The sequence below is a fragment of the Trichomycterus rosablanca genome, chromosome 6, assembly GCF_030014385.1.
Source record: "Trichomycterus rosablanca isolate fTriRos1 chromosome 6, fTriRos1.hap1, whole genome shotgun sequence".
Taxonomy (NCBI): Eukaryota; Metazoa; Chordata; class Actinopteri; order Siluriformes; family Trichomycteridae; genus Trichomycterus; species Trichomycterus rosablanca.
In genome coordinates this window covers 10490362-10508714 of record NC_085993.1, presented here as the reverse complement: position 1 = coordinate 10508714, position 18353 = coordinate 10490362, and the positions used below count along the sequence as shown (strand labels likewise).

General features: G+C 41.3%; 1 protein-coding gene across 7 annotated transcripts in view; it reads left to right on the top strand.

The window, feature by feature from the left end:
• The window catches only part of setd5 (SET domain containing 5), a 30823-nt gene extending 12829 nt beyond the window's left edge, over nt 1–17994 (top strand). Inside the window, exons 1-25 of one of the 7 annotated variants that reach the window (XM_062997398.1) lie at nt 273–350; nt 1823–2080; nt 2907–3009; nt 3678–3952; nt 4181–4239; nt 4347–4534; nt 4626–4664; nt 4950–5195; nt 5282–5430; nt 5622–5739; nt 5900–6009; nt 6149–6398; nt 6551–6619; nt 7317–7541; nt 7637–7960; nt 8768–9013; nt 9190–9298; nt 9381–9643; nt 10328–10384; nt 11153–11629; nt 12727–12819; nt 14264–14526; nt 14612–14757; nt 14844–14941; nt 15629–17994. In XM_062997398.1, coding sequence (XP_062853468.1) covers nt 2010–2080; nt 2907–3009; nt 3678–3952; nt 4181–4239; nt 4347–4534; nt 4626–4664; nt 4950–5195; nt 5282–5430; nt 5622–5739; nt 5900–6009; nt 6149–6398; nt 6551–6619; nt 7317–7541; nt 7637–7960; nt 8768–9013; nt 9190–9298; nt 9381–9643; nt 10328–10384; nt 11153–11629; nt 12727–12819; nt 14264–14526; nt 14612–14757; nt 14844–14941; nt 15629–16213 — 4563 coding nt within the window. In that variant the 5' untranslated portion in view covers nt 273–350; nt 1823–2009 and the 3' untranslated portion in view covers nt 16214–17994. Of the gene's footprint in view, nt 1–272; nt 351–1822; nt 2081–2906; nt 3010–3677; nt 3953–4180; nt 4240–4346; nt 4535–4625; nt 4665–4949; nt 5196–5281; nt 5431–5621; nt 5740–5899; nt 6010–6148; nt 6399–6550; nt 6620–7316; nt 7542–7636; nt 7961–8767; nt 9014–9189; nt 9299–9380; nt 9644–10327; nt 10385–11152; nt 11630–12726; nt 12820–14263; nt 14527–14611; nt 14758–14843; nt 14942–15628 lie in introns of those variants that run through there. The other 6 variants (XM_062997399.1, XM_062997400.1, XM_062997397.1 and 3 more) reach the window with 6 other exon arrangements.
• Nucleotides 17995–18353: the final 359 nt, after the last annotated feature.

Here is an 18353-nt window from a genome sequence, read left to right as displayed (position 1 = left end):
GCCTGCAATGAATTGGTGCCCTGTCCAAGGTATTCCTGTCTCTAGTGCCCTGTGTTTCTTAGTGGAACACAGAAAGTGGCACGAAAGTGGTTGAAAATAAAATGAAAAGTTTAATTTCTAACATATCTGTGCAGTAAATCACCGAACACTGAGCATTTAGTTCCCTTTTGAAATGTTTTTAGTCTTTGTTGCCTGTTGTATTTTTATATTTGCAGTTGCTGTTTTCCTGTTTCCTTAATCACTTTTTCATTAAGTGCTTTATCCTGGTCGGGGCTGCAGCAGGTCTAACTCCTCCTGGTAGCTCTGGAAGAAGAAAACAAATGAGTGCTCAAGCAGTCGATTTGATTTAAGTAATGAAAGTTATTTAATTGTGTTACTTATTATTTTACATTACATTTAAATTTTATGTTTTAATTGTTTGACAAGCAGTAGAAAATCAATTAATACTGAATGAAATGCTGAATTAAAAAAAATTATAAGTTTACATCATTTATTTTGTACTGTTTTGAATTTACGCATGTTATACAGCTTAAAAGTGATCTAATGAGCGGTGTTAAAGCCATGTTTGTGTGTGTGTAGGTGGAGGTTTTGGGTGTGTGTGTGTGTATGTGTATGCATGGCTCTGTTCATCTTTTGCAGAAAAACTGTTTTGTTGATTTGACAGACTTCCCAATATCCTACTGCTTTACTTTGTGGATGTGTGTGTGGGTGGGTTGTTTTGAATTGGGTGGGTGGGTGGGTGGGTGTGTGTGAGAACAGGCTCTGTTCATCTCTTGCAGAATAACCGATGGAATGTTTTGGTAATTTGACGGACTGACCAGTTGTCCAACTGCTTTAGTTTGTGAGTGTGTGGGTGTGCGTGTGTGGGAGGGTGTGTTTCTGTGCGTGTGTAGGAGAGATTTTGTCCTGCAAATCATCCACAGCACACACTAGAACAATACATTTTTCACGTTACACAACAGGCTTAGAGAAAAAGTCGATTCGAGGCTTAATGTGTTTTTTTGTTGTTTATGCAACAGCAAAAATATGTATTTTAAAATATTTGCTTACATATTTACCGGTCTTGGTGTGGACTAGGCCAGCATTAATCTAGCACTGTACAATGGTGCTATCCCGGCATGTAGACATTATAAACTTATTAATGCTGAGGTTTGGGTTTTGTGTCAGACTGGTGCAAATTAGAGCTACTTATAAACCTGAATGCAGAACTTTCTCCCAGTCCAGTTATGCCAACTGTCTGCTGTTCCTGTTACTGTAGGCATTCTGTAATGTCTAATAGACTATAAGAAATGAAATGCCTAGTTTAGGTAAGGATTTCTTTGCTATAGATTTGAAATATGATAGCTTAAGTATTCTAATATGAAGGCTTCTGGTTTTGCCCAACCCTGTGGAGCTACACCTGGTCAGTAAATAATGACTGTAGTGTGGTGACATCAGAGATCTGTTTGCAATAACGGCAAACTTGGTTTTGGGTTTTCAGCTACTTGCCTTCATAGTGCATAGTAGTACCTTTAGCTGTGGTGCAATTTATTTTACTTAAATCTGTGCATCACTGTCTGTCTGACTTTGACTGCTATTTGGTGAAAGCTGTCTGAAGACATTTTGCCAGTATTTACACTTTGTGCGATACAGAAATAAGAAGATATGAAGAGCAACAATATAGCTCATAAGTAACATCTGCTAAACACAAACTGGTCTTTCCTCTTATGTGGTATATGACTAAATTAATATATTCTTAGGATTGTTTCATATTGTGAAAAAATTGAAAGAGATTAGATGTACTTGAAAAGTTAGTTACTTTTTTTTTGTTATCTTCCTCCAGGTATCCTGATGTGTGTGTGGTGCTGTGAGTGGCATTGCAGCCCCCTGCCTCAGGAGTGGACTGTCGCTGCCATTCTGACCTCGTGATCCCAGCTTCCCTCCTTCCCCCTCCTTTCCCCCTGTCCCTTCATCCCTACTCCCCTCTCCCACCCCCTTCCCCCCTCCCTTGCGACGCTGTGCTTGAAGTCATGAGCATAGCAATCGCACTGGGAGTCACCACACCTGAGAAACCTTACACAGACATGGCCGCCGGATCAGAGTGAGTAATGCGCTTGTGTGTGTGTGTGGTGTGAGAAGTCTATGTGTTAGGATTTCCTAAGCTCTGCATTATGTTGGCACCCTGTCCAGGGTGTTTCTGCCTTGCGCCCAGTATTTCTGTGACCTACAGTGCTTCATCACACACATACAGAATAAAAAAAAACACTATTGTTGTTTAAATAAACAGCTATTCGCTTTTGGTTTTCATGTTTTATTAGTATTTATTTAAAAATGATGCCATGTCCAAGAAGCTAAGTATAGCCCAGAAACATGGTCTATAGATCCTATGGATCTAGAATAAAGGGGGATTTTTAATCATTTTTTGTTGCAGTGTGTGTGGTGTAAGTCCTGTTCTGCTTGGTAGGGGGCAGAGCTTTCGTGAACAGCTGCTTGCGTGTCATTTTTATGTGCAGTTGCCATCTAGTGTTAAGATCTGCAATGACTTCCTAATTCAGTAGATAAAAAGCCACGAACATTAGCACAGGAGTTTATCTGCCCACCTAGTGCCCTGCCTACAGCCACGAGAGGCGGCAACTGACCACAATACTAACTTAAAATTTGAATTCCTGTCATAATCAAGTGCAAATTAGATGAGACGTGCAACTATTCAGTGATCAGAGGAACTGTACCTTGTTCCCCTGACTATCAAACCTTGATCCTGCCATGAGAGTAGCCGACAAGCAATCATGGCATTAAAATCCAACCAGAACTACTTTTTTAGATTAGTTATTGAGACACAATTCTTTAATTTTTTGCACATTTAATAATGTTTACTTCTCTCTCTCTCTCTCTCTCTCTCTCTCTCTCTCTCTCTCTCTCTCTCTCAGTCCTGAGTCAGTGGAAGCGAGCCCTGCAGTGTATGAGAAGAAATACTCCAACCACAGCTGTGAAAGTGCACAGAATAACGGCTACCGGGGCCTTCCCTATGCTGTAAGTAAAGCTCCACATACGTTCTTTATTTAACAGTTCGGAATGCAATGCATCTACATTTAGCTTTAGAATTATTATTCTTATTATTTTCCTCCATTTCACCCAATCTATTAGTGTCCAACTGGAGCTTATCTCACTTTCATTAGTGCTGCCACCCCACCTCGCTTCTTTTTACCTGCTAGGGGTGGAGTCCCATGCAGGCACCTTAACCAGTCAGCAGAGATTGTAATGCCTCAGCGACTTGGAAACCTGTTTCAGTCATTGTTCCTTCCCATACAAACACACAGCCAACACACGACTGCTAAGTGTTCACATGGGAAATAGTTTATTGGTAATATGTAATGTCTGCCATCCTTTCTATTCTTAATTCAATCAAATTAAAGATGACAGTATAAGTAAAAATGTGAGTGGTGCAACTGTATGTTACAGTAGTCTGTTACGGGCCACACCTTGATATTATATAATTAATATTAAATTATATGAAGAAAATAAATATGTTATATGATTTTTTACAATTTTGCTGAACCCCCCACTGTTACTACCACACTGCTCCTACATATTTGCCATGTTTTATTTTATTCTCACCTCCATCCTTCTTGCTTTCCTTTTTCTTCTTTCTATTTCACTTACTTTCCCCCATTTTGATACCTAAACCTGGCTGTTTGAAGATGCATCAGTCTTCCTTCGTGTGTTATCAGGATCATAACTATGGAGCGCCACCCCCTCCTACTCCACCTGCCTCTCCACTTTCCCAGACCATCATTCCCCGTTTGGAGCTCAATGGTGCCCTCGGTCGTTCCCGAGCCCGGTACCACTCCAGCAACCCTGACAATTCAGCAGACAGCGATAGCTCATCCGAGGACGAGGAGGGTACCGTACCATCCGGCTGGTGTCAGTGCCGCCTGATGTCAGATGGCTACCTCATCAAGTGTGAGAACTGCAGGTAAGAACATAGTACATGGTTGTAGTACTAACAATACAGATTCATTCATGCTATTTCTCTCAGTATTCAGCTCCTAAACTAGTTTTATATTTTTAATTTTTAATTTTACTCACCACAATACCCTGCCAAGTCACTCCACCATAAAGTTGATATTAGCATATTTAGTATACTGTAGAACATTCTTAACGCAGAGTTTTATAGACTGTCTCACTGTTGTGGTTTGTTCAGGGGTCTGGACAGGAGGAAAGGGCTGGGTAGACAACGTCGAAAGCAGGACAATGTGTCAGGTAGAATTAAAAATGAACACACATCACAAATATAGCCTTAAAAGTCTAACTGTTGGTTTGTTGTCTCTGGAAATGCTCTTGTAATAGTGTATTTACATTGTTGACAGTAGGAGAGAGCAGTGTGACAGAAAGTGGAGATGAGGAGGTCTCGGCTGCGACCGTGTCATACACAGCCACTCAGCACACACCCACCAGCATCACGCTCACCGTCAACCGAGTCAAACGCAGCAAAGCCAAAAAGAGGAAGAAGAGCACAGAAAAATCACGGGCCACTCCTAAGGCGAAAAAGGTCAAGGTACTTACAACAAACCACACAGTACTCTTGCCAGATCAGTATTAAATAGAGTGTACAATAACACATTGATGTGTCATATTTTATAACACAGGCCTTTCGTGAAGGTTCCAGAAAATCCTTAAGGATGAAGGTAAGACACTGACATTCCAGCATGTTTTTAAATAGCAGTTTTGATAAAGGTTTGTATTTGTACAGTGATTAGAGCATGGGGCGCATACTTAATCTTCATCAGTGTTAGCTGAGGTGTGTCCTTTGGCAGTGTTTAGTCTTAGAAAACAGCAAATGCCTTCCCATACTTGTTTAGCTGTTCCAGTATGCTCTTTTTTTATAGTTGGCTATCTATGTGACTTTCTTATGAGTAAGCGGTCAAATGTGGGCTCTTAAAAAAGGTGTGACAATTTGCTGTCTTCCTCAGAACTCGACCAGCGAGGCAGGTGTGCTGGATGAGAACACAGCTGAAGGCTGGGAGACGCGCATCCGGCAGTGGACTGATCAGTATGAGGAGGCCTTGGCCAATCAGTATAGTGCTGATGTACAAAAACTCCTTCAGCTCCACCGGTCAGTCAACAAGAATTCGTCGAGTCCAGTTGCCCTTACTATGGATACTATTAACCGCACTGAGCTGGCCTGCAATAACACAGTGCTGAGCTCTCAAATGCAGGTAAACTCTGAGTGAAGAGCATAATAAAGCTCCATTTTGAGGTCAAGCATGAAATCCTAATTGTCTGTGTGTGTTTGTGTGTGTAGTTACAGCTGGGACGTGTAACACGTGTGCAGAAACACAGAAAAATCCTACGGGCAGCACGAGATTTGGAACCTGACACTCTTATCATTGAGTACAGAGGCAAAGTCATGCTCAAACAACAGTTTGAAGTCAATGGCCACTTCTTTAAAAAGTAAGTGCACCCTCAGAATATAAGAGCTAAACATGTGGCACAGCAAATATGGTGTATCAAGCCCCTTACTGCAGCATTTCATCCTTTTGCAAATGTCTCGATGTTGAAATGTGTGATAGTTAAGTTAAAAGTTCATGATTGTGACAGGCCTAACCCTTTAAAATCTCTGTAATGACTGTGCACTTCTTTAGGCCCTACCCATTTGTACTGTTCTACTCTAAATTTAACGAGGTGGAGATGTGTGTGGATGCACGGACGTTTGGCAACGATGCTCGCTTCATCAGGAGATCCTGTACACCCAATGCTGAGGTCAGTAAACAGACCAGGGTCGATCTGTGTGACATTAGACTTTCAGATACATGTTGTCATTCAAGTACTAATAAAGGAATAGTATGAAGGGAAATGCACTCCAAGCTAAGTTTGTCTTTTCTTTTGCCTTTCGCTCTGTTTCTCACGTACACATTCTCAGGTGCGGCATATGATCGCAGAGGGGATGATTCACCTCTGTATCTATGCAGTTACTCAAATCTCTAAGGACTCTGAAGTTACAATTGAGTTTGACTACGAGTTCAACAGCTGGTATGTTAACAGTCTCAGTTATTTATTTTTCATATTTATCTAATTCTGTTCTAGTAAATGTCTTGATTTTATTGCTGACATCTTAATGCTCAGTCAAGGGTGCAGCACACCTCTGTTAATTCTTTCTCATGTTTTCCAGTAACTACAAGGTTGACTGCGCTTGCCATAAAGGCAATCAGAACTGCCCAGTGCAGAGGCATAACCAAAGCCCGTCCGAGTCTCTGCCTCCACCACAGAATCCACTGCCTATCTTGCCAGGGGCTGAAACTCGCAGGAGACGGGCTCGGCGAAGGGAGTTAGAAGGAAGTGGGCCGATCGGGAACGTGTCTGATGATAGCAATCAGCTGTTGGATGAGCATGGGGAGATGCAGGAAGCTAGTGATGCTGAGGTAAATATGCATGTGAATTTGTTTCAAGCTTTGTTGGGGTCAAACTCTTGGGTGTTCAGTTGTTAGAGACTCTGAATAAGATCGTCCTTAATGGTTAACAGGCTTTTATATGCTTTATAGTGATGGTAATCGATGTTGTTTTGATTTAACAGGAAACTGATGGTGTAAAGCAAGAGGAGGGCCATGAGGAGATTGATGAAACTCTCTTGCCTAATAGACGGGTAAGAATGGTTACAGAAATAATGCATTAATGATTCTTTCTGAACAAAAAGTCATTTTGCTTGTATTATTTATTTTGGTTTTAGTTTTATTCGGACGTTTTGATGACATTTAGTGGCAAAATAAATTGTTAACATAGAACTAGCTCATTCAGATTGCTATGCACTAGAAATTACTATGTATTTATTCCAAAGAATCCTTTATTAATTGAGTGTTTGGGTGGTGCAGTGGTCTATCAGGCTAGCCCACCACTGCTAAGATCTCAAGCTCTTGCTTTGTAATTTTAGCTCTACTATTGGCTCCACATACGATTGACATTGTATGAGAGTGGGCTGGTCAAAAGGGAATTCCTCATTACTGCTGCAGTCAAGGCCTCTGTCTGGTCAAAGGCGTTTGCACAAAAACGGGTACTAATGTACATCAGTGTGAGTGTCTCTATACACGATACTGATCCTTGTGTGAACTCAAATTATGTAGGTGAAAAGAAGTTGGATACTACACACATGTCGGAGGGGGCATGTGTTAGATACAACCATACCCGGTCAGAGTTGGGCTCTGCAGCAGTAGAGGAGATACAGCTGGGGAACTGAGAATGAAAAGACTGGGAGGAAAAGAGAAAAATGAAAAAAAAAAAAATTATAATCATTTTTAAGAGGCGTAATCAGAACTGATGTTGCAAACGGTTGTTTTTCTTTACAGTCTCGAGAGGACCGCAAAGCTGAGGCCATCATGCATGTGTTCGAGAATTTGGAAAAAAGAAAAAAGCGGGTCTTTCATGGTACAGAACGGGGTTCACTTGACGAACTTAAACAGGAAGGGACAGAATTTGAAGAGGGTAGGGCCTCCTCCCCCGTAGGAGCCAACCCAGGTCAAAACACACCAGTGGCTGGAGGTGTAAGCACTCGCCGCACATCTTTTGCCTCGGTAAGTCATTACAGTCCTTTGCTGTACCAAATACTTTTTAAAACTTTGTTTTGGACACCATTATTTACCTCCAATGTATTTGTTTATATTTTTAGGATACTATTGAGACCCCATCTACGCCACTTGCCACTCCTAAACCTCCCTCAGCTCGTTCAGCAAAACCACGACCCAAGAGCCGCATCTCACGTTATCGTTCAGGCTCTGCCCAGCGTGCTCGGCGCCAGAGGCAGGCTCTTCTGGCACAGCAGGCAGCTGAAGCAGGTGCAGCCGGCGCTGAAGAGGGAGGCTCTACAGTTGGCACAGGGGAGCTAGTGCTCGGGGACGGAACTCTGGGGCCAGGACAAACTCAGGATGGAGATTGTGGAACAAATTCTGCAGCTCTAGGAAAGGCATGCCTGAGATACCCCAAAACCAAAAAGGTAAAATGTTTTGTTATTCTGGAATACACAGTAGGTAGGGGAAACATTGGTAAACCAAGGGGTTGTCTAGAAATTTGTTTATAAAAAAATGCTGCTGTATATATTCTGTGTTTATTCAAAAATAAATATGACACATTCATATATGCCAATGCACAATTGGATGATTTCAGCAGTACAGTCAATGATATCTGGCTTAAATTATATACTTTGCTGACTAAGTGCCAGGGTCACGGCAGGCCTGGTTCCACCGGGAAACACTAAGCGCAAGCCTGGAATACCTTGGACAGGGTGCCAATCTATTGCAGGGCTTCAGCCATCCCTCCTCAGACAAAGTCAATTATGTTTGTGTAGACAGCTGGCCGATAGCACCACTAAGACTAGAACCTGGATCTTAATGGTGATGGGCTATCTTCTATTCTAGTCGTATTCGATTCCTTAGTTGTATATCCTCTACTGCTGCAGACCCTGACTGAGAGGGGCCATACCTAACACACGCCTCCTCCAACACGTGTAGTAGCTAACTGCTTCTTTTCACCTGCACATTGTGGGTTCACACAGAGATCAGTATCGAGTATAGAGTATCAAGTCACACTCTGATCTTTATTCGACTAGCCAGCAGAGGCCTCATTTACAGAAGCAATAACATCCTTTTAACCCGCCCACTTTCAGACATATAGGAGTGCTGCCAGCCGATAACAGAGCTTAAACAGTTGTACAGTTGTGCCACAACTCCTTTTTAAAGGTCACATTTAAAGCAAACGAAATCTGACTTTCAGTATTTGTTCTTTTCACCTTTTTTCTATCTAGTACCTGGTCACCGAGTGGTTGAATGACAAAGTCCCGGAGCGTGTAGAGGAGCCTATAGAACAGCCCCTGCGCATCACCACAGATCCCACCGTGTTGGCAACTACTCTTAACATGCTGCCAGGCCTTTCACATTCTCCCCTCATATGCACCACACCTAAACACTACATCCGATTCGGCTCCCCCTTCAACCCTGAAAGACGCCGCCAGCCACTTACTGTCGATCCAGCCTATGGCTCCTGTAAGAAGGTTAGTGAGACAGGATCATGTGCTCTTACATGTAAGCATTATACATTTCTGAATGTGGTGTTATACCTGTAAAAATCAGCTGTTCTGTGTAGTTTCAAATGATTGGTGACTCATGTCTAAGACTTAATGTAATGAGTAACGACATTCATATGTCTTTGTCTGTGTGTCTCGAGTAGAGGTGGATAAAGCAGGCGCTGGATGAGAGTATATCCTCTACCTCCAAGGAGGATGGAGTCGGTTCCAATTCTTTGCACCAAAGTAGCTGCGGCAACACGGCCAGATCTGGTAAAGCACTTTCCGTAGTGATGCTGAACACAGAATATATCCACTCGGAATACATTCACTCACTCCACTTCTCTTCTTTCAGAGTCGACAGCGCCAATTAAAAAGAGAAAGGTGAAGAATGCACCAGAGGTGGTGGCACCTCCATCTGAACTTTTGCTTCGACCTTTGTCCCCAATCACGCCACCGCCCTCGTCTGAGCCCTCCCTGAGCACCATGCGCCCTCTTTTCTCTTCATGCGCCTTATATTTAGGAGCTGATGAGGAAAGGCATAATGGTGCAGCACCTCCCTACTCCCCTCTACCGTCTCTTTCTGCCAGCCGGTGCAACACACCTCTGCTGTTTGAGGTAAATGAACTAATCATCTTATAAACTGTTTCCAACAATGTGACGTAGGCAAACATGTCTCAACAACTACGTTGTGATATATGTTGAACATAGTGGTGGTAGTGTGTACCACAATGATGTTTCGGTAAGATGGGTCTCGTTACAGCTGTTGTAAAATTACCAGAGCATTCCACAAAAGGAACTGCCAACCTAGTGGTGGTAGTGTTATACTATGAATATGCTTTGCTGCTATAGGGGCTGTAAAGTAAAGGTTTTAGTATGGCCTGATCAAAGTCCCTTCTTGAATTCCATTGATATACTCTGCCAGGACCTCAAATGGACAGTTTATGCTTAAAAAGTTTCTGCAAGGGGAGGGGGGGGGGGGGGGGGGGGGGGTCGCAGTTTTCTTTACTGTGGTATAAAAGACAGATCAAAATAAATATGTTTGAACATTTTGTCTCTAATTATTTAGCTCTTTGCTGTAGATGTGTTTGGAGCACTATGAACATCCTAATCCTAACACATATGATCCTAATGTTTTCAAGCTGCTTAACTCTTCTAGAGTCACAACTGTATATACAGTATACCAGTCTATACCAGTGTAATAATCTACTAGCTACTTAGCTGTGTGTCCTGATTATTTTCTAACTCTATATTTCTTGTAACTGCTGTTGAATTAAATACATTATTGTTTTTTTTCCACAGAACATCTCATCCCCTGAGGCATCACCTGTACACCGACCAGAATCTATTTCCCCAGAGGTAGGCATTGACATGGAGATTATTGTCTGTTTTTATTTACAGCTTTATTGTGGGCTTTGGGGGAATGCATGATCAGATGTACAGACTGTTCACTCTTATATTCATTTGAATAAAATTAGTGAGAAATTAGCACAGAAAAAGATAGATATATGGATTCATGGGTCTGATGCAGGATAAATGTTGTTATAGATTTTTAACTAATGCCTGTATGTTTACATTATTTTGTTTATTTTTAATTGCATTATTTCATTTTCATCAACTGGTTCCATCTGCAACCATTGGGCGCAAAGCATAAACACAGCCTTGACAGGGCAGCAATCCATCACAAGCCTTGAGCTACCCCCACAGACATAGCCAATTATCTGTTTAGAAGCCCAGACGGTTGAAAGCACAGCTGAGATTCTAAACTGGATCTCAGTGGCGGTGCCCTAGCATAATACAATTTTATCTGTTTGGTTACTGTAGTGTTTTTCTTCACCGGCAATAGTTTTTATTGTTTTCACTGAAAACTCAAGCCCTATTACTGGTGTTCATATATGTATCAGTTAAGGTCCCGAAAATGTCTGAAAGTCTGTATAAGTATGGATATTCAGAAAACACTTGCAAACACAATGCAAATTTCCTAATGTGTATGACATTTCATGTTTTCTTTTCCATACTACATTTAACTTAGCAAAAATGAATCTGGAAATGAAAATGTTTATTGTTGTGTCATATGGTATGTGTAACATGGTATTTTAACCAGCAAACTCTCACATCTCTCTCCAGCCATGTTTGCGACCAGACTTCGATACACCTCGAATTTCCACCTTTCCTGATCTTTCCCTGAACTCTGGCATTTGCAGTCCTGTCCCAATGTCCGATGACTTTCCCATTACTGGTCCAGAGTCTCTTGGAGGATCCGGAGATAGCGGCTCTCTCACACCAGTCCCCGTATCAAACGTCAGCGACTCATTGGGCTCACGCTTGAATGAGGCGCAGGCTAGAGAACAGGTCTTTAGGACAGAGTTCAACCTCATTTACACCTGCTCTCCGCTTAATGCCAACCTGGCAACTGGTCCTGTGACAGACAGAGGCCATTCCCAGTCAGAGGGCAGCTTCTCCCCTGCTGAGTCCTACTTCAGCACTGTCAGTGGCCAGGGGCTGGTCTCAGAGCCGGGGTCTGGTTCTTTTTCACCTTATCCAGAGCCTCAGTTTGGGAGTGGCACACCTCCTCATACCGGCAATCCACCACAGAAAAAGAAGGCAAGTCAACTCATTTCTGATTATTATAGTATCATTTTATATGATGCATTTTTTTGTTTTATTTAACTCAGTGGATTACAGAAAGAATAAGACAGTGAAGGGCATTTGGGGGACAACTGAAACTACAGCTGATTACACGATTTGCCCCTGTGATAAGTTCTAATGATGATTTTGAAATAAACCTGTACTATTAAGTTCCTTTGTGGTGGAAACAATAATGTAGGAACAAATGTTTTAGTTTGATTGATTGCATATCTCATCAAACCACATCTGATATTAAGCTTAGTATACGGTGACAAACTATAACATTGACCAGTGTTTGGCTTATTAGCAGTAGTAGCTGCTGAGCTGTGCTAATTTAACCTACAATTTAATGCATTGCCGCCCTGTGCAGGGTATTTCTGTCTTGCCCCCAGTGTTCCCGAATGGAACCAGTTCCACCGCAATGCAGACCATGAAAATTAAATGACTTATTTGATTAAATGGTTTGGCTACTAAATAATAATAAATAAAATCTCACTTTTGTCCTGTTGAAAAGTAGCCCTGTTAAGCTGGTTATAAAGGGCTGCGTACCAAATATTTCCAGAATGCTGACGACACTATTGGTTTAGTGCACTTATTAAACATACTGTTTAATGCAGTTAAATAAATGAATGAATGAATCAGGGACTGAAATTACACTCGTATTTACCTCATTGGTCTGCTTTTTTTGAATGGCGAAAGGTTGTGTGGTGTTTCCATTATGAACATTTATGAGTAGTCATAGATCTTGGTATTTTCAACAGGGTTATTGACATAGAGATGTTACTAGCTGGCTAGAAGCATTTTACTGCAGCTAAATATAGCACCTGCTGTAGCATAGCTAATAAATCCAAACATGATGCAGCACAAATAGCTAAACGAATTCCAATATTTTTAATCAAGAAGATCAAAGCCATTACAATTTTGCTTTAATGTAACATCCCTCACAGACTATCAGATGTTCTCTCCCTTGCATATCAAGTGAAAGCAACACTAATTTGTTCTTTCTTTCATTCCATCCAATGTTCCTCTGAAACTATTGCAAAGTCTTCTCTTCTTCACTTTTTTCAAGGCAGAAGGCCACAGGAAGTGGCATTAGTCAGCTCCCAGGTTTGCCTTGTTACCAGGCACTAACTGTAAGGAATGAATTCAAGCCAGGGCAGAATATGGTGAATATTAAATACATGGCTTCCATCTAGAAGTGTGCATGTGGATATTGTTTGCATCATCATACAGAACGCCTCGCTTTCTTGTACTGCCCAAAGTTCCCTTTAACATACATAAAACCATTACATACCATTTCTTTTACAGACATAACGACATGTGTGTTGCTTTTTGGTTGGAAATGTACTAAATCATGCATTCTTGGTACCTTTTTTTAATGAGGGTTCATTAACTTTTAGTGATGCACCGAAATTAAAACTCTTGGTTTCTTTTTGAACGGATTTTGGTACTGTTGCTTCAGTTTGGTTTGTCTGTCTTCATAAAATTGAAAACGATTAAAATGTAAAACAGTTTTTACAAAGAGTGTGGTGTTGAATCAGGTACAGCCAGAAATTTACCGCTCTGTCTGTATGCAGATTGCCGGTGCTGTATAGAGGGTCAGATGTTACTGGTACCTGGTTTTCATCAGTAGTTTTTATTCACAATATCTTTAATATTGTTCATGCTACTGTCTTTACTTTTTGTTGATTAACACTAGAAGTAGCATTATCAAATTAGTAGTGGCACCGCACAAAATTGTCTATACAAGGCTGGATTTTGTATGTTTGGGTGCAGTAACATATCAAAATTCCCCAAATCACAGTTTCATACTGTAGCTTTAACATTTGACAGCTACACCAGCAAAACTTTTTAATCAAAAGATATGTACTATTGGATTTTTCCTCCCCTTTAGCCTGTTCCTATATTTTAGGGGTAGCCACAGTGGATCATTCACATCTGCATACCTGATTTGGCATTGTTCCTACACCGGATGCCCCTCCTGACTCAACCCTGTTTATGTTAAACTGGTTTGGGAGCAGCACTGAGAGTGCACTGACAATTGTGCCTCCCAGTTACTAAGCTGTTGGTCCATTCCCTCTTCCTTAGATATCTCCAAGTCTGCGTAGAAGCCAGATTGGCTGATAGCACTGCTGAGATTTATGGTTTGAATGCGCTAGTGTATTTTTACTGCTGGACTGACTGAGCGCCCGAGTGAATGGAAGTATAAGCAGCCAAAACAAATTTTGTTGGCCAACATTTCAGTGCATCCATACATATTATATCTTAATCATATGTGCTGAGACTTTTTCATATTTTCTGACATTGGTTGTGTGTGAGTGTGTTTATGGATGTGTGTGTATATGTGAATGTGGGTATGTGTGTACATTTTTAAAACCATGATGCACCATGTCAGCGGGCTTTAACCCTAGCAGATTCTCCTTCAGTTTAACAGCGGGTGCTGGGTAACTGCATGTTGTATCATTATCATGAAACCAATGGATGGTGCCATGTTACATCCTGGATATTGTGGTTATTTATTGGTGTGCATGTTGGTATGTGTAACATTCAGCATGTAGATGTCGCCATGCACCTTATTTATTTACACATTTCCATAACTTCACTCTGTAGGTTTCCTTGCTGGAGTACAGAAAAAGGAAACAGGGGACACGTGACTCTGAGACTGGAGGCTCCATTGGTACCCCTACTCGCCCTGGTTCTTTGTGCCACAGTGCCGAGTCCCCTGGTGGACCACGCTCGCTGTTGCAGCCCCCTGCATCCCCACACAGCTCCTTTTCCTCTCCAGCCCACCATAGTTTTCCACAAATAGAGGAGGTCAGTCCTCCAGACCTCAGCTCCAACATAGGAAATCATTCGCAGACCTCCAGCCACTGGTAAGAACACACTTTTTTTAAGGATGTGAACATACACTTCACTTGAAATTTTGCTGAAGTAGTGACCATTACCTGTGTGGTTTAGGATGGTGCCGACATCAGTAGAAAGGTTAAGAGAGGGACAAGGAGTTTTAGAGCGTGTTCTGAGGGGCAACGTAAAGATGGAACGAATCCTTAATAGGACAGACGGTGGAGCTAGTGAACATTCGAATAGCCGAGACAAGGATAATGGTATGTGGTGACTATTTTCTCTTCTTGATAAGGTGGTCTTGCACTCTATGGAGAAATTGTAATTCTTATATGTACTACGTTTTCAGATGAAGTGGAAGGAGATAGATTTGATCTCCAGAGCTCATCTTTGGCTTCCCCTATGAGAAGTCCCCAGAGGTACAGCCCATCTGTCCACCCACACCAGGTAAAAACCAGAAATCAAATTTCTCTTTTTTTCATTGAAATGTATTAAATGTAAAACTACTCTGTTTTCATTCTGTCTAAATATTCAGCATTTTACAATGGGTTTCTTATAGGCTTGTCTATGTATTTTATCATTTAAGTACCGTTTGAAGTATTTATATATTTGTTGTCACATATACATTTAACAATTTTAAAAATGATTAACATTTTGGTCACATGACCTTTCATGTTGAAAAGCAGCTTATATACATGCACCTTGTTTACAGCACACCAGGGTGCAGTTTATTTCACTAACTCACCACTGCTCGACTTTGATTCTCTCAGCACTGTCTACCTGGCTAGTCATCTAATAGGCACAATTGGTCGTGACAAAGTCTGACAGGTTCTGGTCAATTTGCCATCATGTGTAGTAGAGGAATATGTGGAGCATGTGAAGCTCCCTGTGAGAATCCACTGCTGGCTGGTGTAAGGAACCAGCCGGTGCATGCACATGTGCATGTCAGAAAGGGTGTCAAGGTGGTGCAATAGGCAGAGGAAGTAAACTGGGGGTTCGTAAGTTCCTAGATTGTAGGGAGGGTCACCAGTGCCAGATGTTTAACAATAAAAGATGACTTTCTTCTGAATGTGATGTTAAGCTAAATGTTATGTAATGGTAAAATTGTATCTAATGCCTCTGAATATTGTGTAGTTGCAGGCTCACCTGTCTGAATCCCATCCACATCTGGAAAGCCCTGCCTACCACCAGCAGAGCTCCTCATCTCCGTTCCATCCCTCCTTCAGCTCCTCCCCTTCACCCTCCTCATCCTCAGTGGTCCAGGGCTACCATCCCTCTCGACTGGGCACGTCCACTCCAGGACACCTTGTCCAGGAAGTACTTTCCTCATCAGTTCCTCCTTCCTCAGTGGACACCAGACACCATCACAATGCAGCAGCAGGAGGGATGGACCTCTCGCACCTCTACCCGGGCAGCCATCTAAAAGCCAGCTTATTGAACAGCAGCACTCTGTCAGGGTCTGTGAGTGTGTCCTCTAGAGGCCAGGGCCACTCAAAAATGGACAGCTGTGCTGCCATTAGCAATCAGGCCTCCAACACATCCAGACTAACCCAGCCACCCACAGTGCGAAATCTAAAAGCTAGCAGCCCTGGACCCTCAGTGCTGCAGGCCAGCTCCAAACTTCTCTCAGCCAGCGGAGCACAGCACTACCCACAGCGGCATTTACAGCAGCCCCCTATGCAAGGCTCAGGGGTACGGACACAATCTGGGACCTACTAGGACCCTAAGCATCTTTGTGGGACAGCATGTATGTGAGTGAGAATGTGTGAGTGAGCGTGTCACCCTCCTCAACCAAACCTGTGGAAAAGTTTGGGGTTGTGGAGGTGACTTGATGTACAGCCATGAGAGGACTATAGACTCTTGTAATTAATCGTTTCCGTTCTTTCTTTCATTGGTTCTTTCTTTCTCTGCTGACATTTGTCCCCCCCTTTTCACCAAAAATTTAAATTTCTGCAATTTACATCAAGTCTAATGTAGACTTCATTATAATCTTCCAATCAGTAAAAATAAAACAGTAACCAGGAGTTAAATCATGTGTAACTTTAAATTTACCCATATGCTTTGAAATATGTACAAACCTAATTTGCAGAGTGAATGGTAATTTGATTAAAGCACCTATGCTGAATTAAAAATCTGGGTTAATGCTCCTGAGCCAAGTTGTATTCCATTAGATCGGCTAAAGTGTGTTTATTCTGCTTACTCATAAACATCAGGTCAGTCTGCTTAATTATTCACTGACAGCTAAATTTTCCCCACTGCAAGAAGTTAGTGTGCTTAATTCGTATAAAATCTGGGGGTAAATCCATTGAGTTCCTTATAATCATTCCATTCAGGTCACTAGATCTGTAAAGAATTGAAGAGTAAGGATCTTTTCAGTCTCATTAAACAATTCTTCTTTAGTTCTTTCTGTATGTGCAGATTCGCTCTGTAATACTTGACAACCACACATTTTATGGTGCTGCAGTTTGCTCAGTTTTTAGTTTGATTTTTTTTTGTTTGGGGTTGTTTGAAACCCAGTGTCATTATGTCCATCCACAGTCTGTTCTAAGTTATAGTTTTAAACGGGACTGGTTTGTTTTCACTTTTGAAGTTGGGTTCTAGTAAATGTTGCAAGACCTCTGAAAGCTAGAAATGCACAGGACTTCTTTTAAAAAGCAGGTTAGGGAAATGTTGTTTTTACTCCGTTATAGGATGTATTACCCTTACCGTTGTTGAATCCTGCAGGATTTTTTTTTGTTTTTTTTCATTGTTGAGAATTTATGTTTCTCTCCCCCTGACCAATCCGTGCATTCCATGTGCCACTTGTGTAAGAAAAGGCGCTTTGGCTAAATGGTTTGATTGGGAAAAAAAGATGTGCAGAAATGGAAAAACAAAAAAATAAAAGGCGAGCTGCTGGGATCTCATATTAAGTATTTTAATGCAAAGTGCTGCTTTCTGATGTGTCTGTTTTCTTACAGAGTTCTGTACTTTTGTCCGTCTGATTATCATCATATATGCTGAGGTTGATACCATGATGCCAATCAGAGTGGGACTGAATATCAAGTCAAATGCAATAGATGCCACAGTTGCATCTTGGGAACTGTATTGTTTGTCTTGATTGTCGCTCGAATGGACCTGAATCAGACTTAATCCACAGTGAACCAAAACAAATGATTTTATTGTTTTTCTCCCTTGTTCGAAGGACCTTGCAGAAGATGGGAGAGTGGATTGGTATATTCTATCAGCTCTGAAATACATTTTTGACGTTTGAAAGGCAGGCATTTTCTGTTCTACCCCCCTCCACGTATAGAAAAAGACCCAAGGGTACTCACTGAGTTACATGAATGTTTTGTTTTTCACAGAAGACTTCAAAAGAAAAAAGATTATATGACCGGAAATTTACCAGCACCTTAATTACAGAGGAAAATGTTAACCATCAAGAAAACATTTATGTATGATCATGTGTACTTGTATAAAATGTGTTATATACCGTTCCAAAAAATATAGTACACTAAATTTGACTCCTTATCATTCCTTTTGTGTAACAGTGTAAAGATCACATATTTTGTGTATATTTTTCATATACATGAAACTGAACACTTTTAAAAGAGAAATATCTTTTTTTAACTGTAGCGTAGTTTAGACCCCTTCAAGTTCCAACATTAATGATGACACAGACAAACACACACATATAGTATATTGGATATTTATGTATATAGAATAAAATAGCAATGCGGTTTAATGATGGCGGTATTGTTAATATATGTAATAGGACTGCAATTAAATAGTGACCATGGGCATACGTTAAACAACTAATTGAAGAGACTGGGCTGTAACTGAATAAATATATTTAAAATACGGTTTCAAATAAGGGTTTGTA